Source organism: Leopardus geoffroyi, chromosome C2 (genome assembly GCF_018350155.1).
Source record: "Leopardus geoffroyi isolate Oge1 chromosome C2, O.geoffroyi_Oge1_pat1.0, whole genome shotgun sequence".
Taxonomy (NCBI): Eukaryota; Metazoa; Chordata; class Mammalia; order Carnivora; family Felidae; genus Leopardus; species Leopardus geoffroyi.
In genome coordinates, this window is record NC_059333.1 from 14,485,681 (window position 1) to 14,490,731 (window position 5,051).

General features: G+C 37.7%; 1 protein-coding gene across 1 annotated transcript; it reads right to left on the reverse strand.

Annotated features, from left to right (window-relative positions):
* Positions 1–723: 723 nt before the first annotated feature.
* Positions 724–1,384, reverse strand: LOC123576023 (keratin-associated protein 21-1-like). The gene has a single exon (XM_045437058.1). It carries the CDS (start codon positions 1,339–1,341, stop codon positions 1,042–1,044), a length of 300 nt encoding a protein of 99 aa, XP_045293014.1. The 5' UTR covers positions 1,342–1,384; the 3' UTR covers positions 724–1,041.
* Positions 1,385–5,051: the final 3,667 nt, after the last annotated feature.

Sequence of the window (5,051 nt, forward strand, 5' to 3'; positions counted from 1 at the left end):
TGGAGCTAAGGGTAGCCTCCAGGAGACAGCCTGCAAAGGCCTGTAGCCAACAACGTTGAGCTTCAGTTATACATAAGGGACTGAATTCTTCCGAGCATGTGAGCTTGGAAGCAGATCCTTTTTCAGTTGAGACTCAGATGAGACCAAGCACCTGGCAAACATCTTGGTTACTGCATTGTGAGACCCTGAAACTTTGCCTATACCTTCAATGTGTTTTTATCCAATTATTATGGCCCACCATGCATGCCACATAGTTTTACAATCTACTCCTACCTTAGGAAGTAATAGATTATAAAAATTTTCCTTAGGTTGTTTCTTTTATTAAAATATTTTTTTTAAAAAAGAAGTAGAGAAGAATATAACCACATCCATTTATTTTAAGAGATACATGAATATAACATTGGAGAAATTATTATTTTTCTTAATTATTTACGATACACCGCACAAAACTTAACTTATAATTTATAAAATAATATCTCATTTGGTGTTAAGAGATACCCAGTGTGAAAAGATTATTCCCTCAGTAGCAGGAGAGGAAACTGAAGCTTCCAAAAAATAAGTTACTTTCCTAAGACAATTGACAATGGAATTGGTGAAGAAGCTGACCTAGGAATATCAGGAAACTATCTCCTTAAGGAGATAATTGTTACCTTTCTTGTAAACTGAAACCAAAATATGTTAGGAAGACATCTGGGACAGCAAATGAATGACAAAAACCAGGGCTGCTGTTCAGACTGGACAATTTTATTAGGTCAACACAGAAACGAACTCCAGCATGGACATCATCAAGGCAGTCGCTGTGACACCATCATCCTGATGAAGGCGGAACTCTGGGGCCACAGGTGAATTTCACCATCTTCCACTCCATGAGGTAAATCCAGGGAATCTGTAGGTTAGGCTGTAGGCAGCAACAGACCTACTAGACTTTCATCCTGGAGGATATCGTCACCCAAGGGAAAGGCTCAGAACGTGTGGGGCTCAGAATTGGTGAATCCCACGTCCAGGTGTAGAGGGTGAGAGTCCCCCACAGTGCCCTCGTTACTAGTAGCCACAGCCAGAGCCACAGCCATAGCAGGAGCCATAGCCACAGCCCAGGCCTCTGTAGCCACAGCCTCCATAGCCACAGCCTCTGTAGCCCCAGCCTTTGTAGCCAGAGCTTCCATAGCCGCAGCCTCCATAGCCGCAGCCTCGATAGCCACAGCCTCCATAGCCGCAGCCTCCATAGCCACAGCCTCCATAGCCGCAGCCTCCATAGCCACAGCTTCCATAGCCACAGCCTCCATAGCCACAGCCTCCATAGCCGCAGCCTCCATAAGAGTTTCCGTAGTAGCTTCCACACATGGTGTTGGCTGTTGAGGTTGTGCTTGGGTAGAGAAGGAGAGAAGTGTCACTTCAGTGTGGACGATTCCCCTGCAGGGGGCCTTTTATATGCCTCAGGGTTGGGGGGTGGCTCCCACACGTGCTCCTGTCATTGGCTAATTTTTTGACTCATCTAATTAATGTGTTGTTTCAAGACCAGAGCCCAATGCCTGAAGGCATTAAGGAGGCTTGCTTTAACCCCCCGAAGACCTTTAATAAGAAGGTAGAGTCACACTTACAAAACTGTCTTTCATAACAAATCTTCACTTTAACATTCTATAACCAGATATCATATAATGCAGGGAACGTTTTCAGTAGTTTCAATTGACTTGCTCTTGACCGCAATTCTTTTTTCTCTTTGACCTCCCCAAATTCTATTGCCCTCCATAATATAGTTTTACCTCTTGTTCTAGCCTGAGTCAAATTATGTTTTGTGGATTACGTAACAGTAATGAGATTAAAGTAGGGAACAAAGATTAAATATAGTATGAAACTAATTTGGGAGATCCTCTGTATCTCAATCAGCTCTCCCCTAATTATCAGAGGTGCGAGGACACAAAATCTTTATGTTACTGATTTCATCTGCCTTGATAAGAAATTCAAATAAGGAAAGAGGATATTAACCCAGTCAAACCTATAAATGAAACAACTTTTTTCTTTATTCAAAATGTTTCCTTTCAATGTATGTCTTTGTAAATATATTTTTGTAAACAAAATACATAAACAATGATTGTTGTGAAATGTTAGTGTCCTTCTTGATAGGAACATATTAGCAGACAGATCTTGACCATGTCAGTGTGAATTTTCCAGTAAACAAAATGGAATTTCCACTCTGGAAATATTATACAATATTGTTATCGTCTGTCCAAATTTGACCAAATCTAATCTTTGACTACTGTGGGTCATAAGTGCACTGATTGGTGGACTTTCCTATCAATTAGGGGGAAAAACACTTTGATATTTTATTACTCTCATATGTTTTTGTATAGTGTTAACAATTTTCATGTGGGAAAATTTCTAGTTTTACTTTTCAAGAAAACTAGTAACTTTTACAGTATATAGTACTTATCATAAATATTCGTGTCTCTCCATAATTTGCACCCTCGTGTGTGTGTGTGTGTGTGTGTGTGTGTGTGTGTGTGTGTTGGTGTAGGGGGAGGAGGAGGAGACAGATACTGCTGCCCTTGTAGCTATTTAACTACTGGTGTGGCAAAACAGGTAAGTCATGACTAATGGTTTTTCTAATGGGCATCTACGTAAAAGTATTTTCACGTGCAGCTCCAAGACCTACTATGCTCTACGTTAATCTAATGTAAGTCTCATTTTAGGAAAATTCAGTGTTTTATCCAGGTCATTGGGTAAAAATGGTAGCACTATTACCTATGAAATATTCTATTTTCCACCCCAATTTTCTCTATACTGATAGTATACATTTCAACATGCGCTTCTAGAGAGATATAATATCACCCCTACCTTATGTATTCTTATATCTCCTTTTCACTCACAGATAAGAATCTCTATGCAGCTGGTTGATATGCCTGATACCCCGGTATTCCCCCAGCAAAGATGATCTCATTTTAAGGTCAGTCTCAATGAGTCTTTTGAGTGTGTCAGACTCTGGTCATCTCCTGGCAGAGTCCCTATTTCCAGGAAGTGGTGGCTCAGGTAGAATCACATCATACAAAGCACATGTTTGGCCCAAATGGAGGCTTAATAGTATGGTCTCAATCCTGGTAGCTTAACTGACTTTCAGTGAAGCTTCCTGGTGATGAATCCCTACCTTTATTTTCCTTATTTATTGATAGTCTTAATTAGGCACTCATAATATAAAGAAATGGCAGTAAAATATAAAGAAACAATGGTGACTATTTTTTATTTGCCATTCTTGTAGATAGCAGGCCTGTTAATGAAAAAGGATCCATGTAGGGATTATACTTAGTAGATCAACATGAGAGGCTGGCATTATCCTCTTTGGTCCCTAACTGCAGGCTTTCTAAAAGCAAACAGAGGCAAGAACCCTGTGTTGGCATCTACTCCTTCCTCCACAAAGTGAAAAAGTCAATCCATTATGAAGTGCTAACTTGACTTTCCCAACTAGTGACTGGGTAGAGAAGTTGGTGATCATTCCTTTGAGAAAATATGAAAAGAAGAGGGAAATGATTTCTCCTTACTAAAATATATGTTGGGCCTATGCTGAGTATTTGCACACACTATCCCATTTAGTGGATCAACAAATTTATAGGTGAAGCATTTTAATATCTAGTTTAGCTACGCCAAATTAAACCAATTCTCAGAAATGGAAATTTGAAGGATTTTTGGTGACATTGTGCAGAACTGAACATCAAATATATTTATTCTTTTTTTTTTTTTCAACGTTTATTTATTTTTGGGACAGAGAGAGACAGAGCATGAACGGGGGAGGGGCAGAGAGAGAGGGAGACACAGAATCGGAAACAGGCTCCAGGCTCTGAGCCATCAGCCCAGAGCCCGACGCGGGGCTCGAACTCACGGACGGCGAGATCGTGACCTGGCTGAAGTCGGTCGCTTAACCGACTGCGCCACCCAGGCGCCCCACAAATATATTTATTCTTGAACACACATCTGATTCCTGATACAAATTGGTGATCTAGAATGTGATGGAAGCCATTGTAGTCTTGAATAATATTTCTTAATTATTAACATGTTGTGAAAGTGGGTTTCAGGGTATTTATTCCGGCAGCTTGGAACACAGGACCATAAGACAGCGAACAAAATATTTTGTATCTAATATACAAATCATGTATACCGGTGCCAAATATACAGCCAATATACTTTTATTTATATAAAGTTATAGGAAGCTAAAGGACAGGAAAAACATTAATTATCAGTGATAGCAATACAAATAGTGGTTACCTATGAGTGTGAATTCATAGGCTAACATGAGTGTGAATTCATTTCTTTAAGTGTTTTTTTCTGCATCTGTTGGGACTATCGTTGATATCTTTTGCCTTATTTATTCTGTCCATATTGTGAAATCTATTGATTGTCATATGGTAAAAAAAACTTTGCATTCCTAGTTTAATTTTATTTGACAAAGATTTATTATGCAAATATTTCTTAACACATTTTTGTTTGGTAATATTGGTCTTATGTATTGTCATGAAAAAATGTTCCCCCTCCCTTAATATGACATAGATATTTTTAAATTCAATATTTGATGTAATGTATCATTTAATAACTTTGACCTGAATGTTGTATGTGTGTGTGTGAACAATTAAAAAAATATGTGCATATTTTAAAGATATAAGGTTATTTAGATTTCATATTTATTTTGTACTAGCTTTGATTATGTGAGTCTTTCAAGAAATTTTTCTATTTAATTTAAGTTGTCGAATTTATTGTTACAAAATTATTCACCCATCCCTGTATCTATTAATCATGTCTATAAGATCTGTGGTGATGTCATTTCTTTAATCTACATACTGATCATGTAAATTTGTAATCCTTTTAAATTATCAATTTAGATTAAGAGTTTTCAAAAAATCTTAATGTTAGTTTCATGATCTTATTCTTTGTTTTCTATTTCATTGATTTCTGATTTTATCTGTTTTATTCCCTTCTTCTACATAGTTGATAGAGTTTGTTCTTCTTTTTTCTAAAGTAAAAACTTACTTGTTGATTTTAAAACTTTCTTCTCTTCTAAGATATGCATT

What these genes read in the sequence shown, in the direction of transcription:
- LOC123576023 (XM_045437058.1), bottom strand. Translation starts at nt 1,341, where the DNA reads ATGTGTGGAAGCTACTACGGAAACTCTTATGGAGGCTGCGGCTATGGA.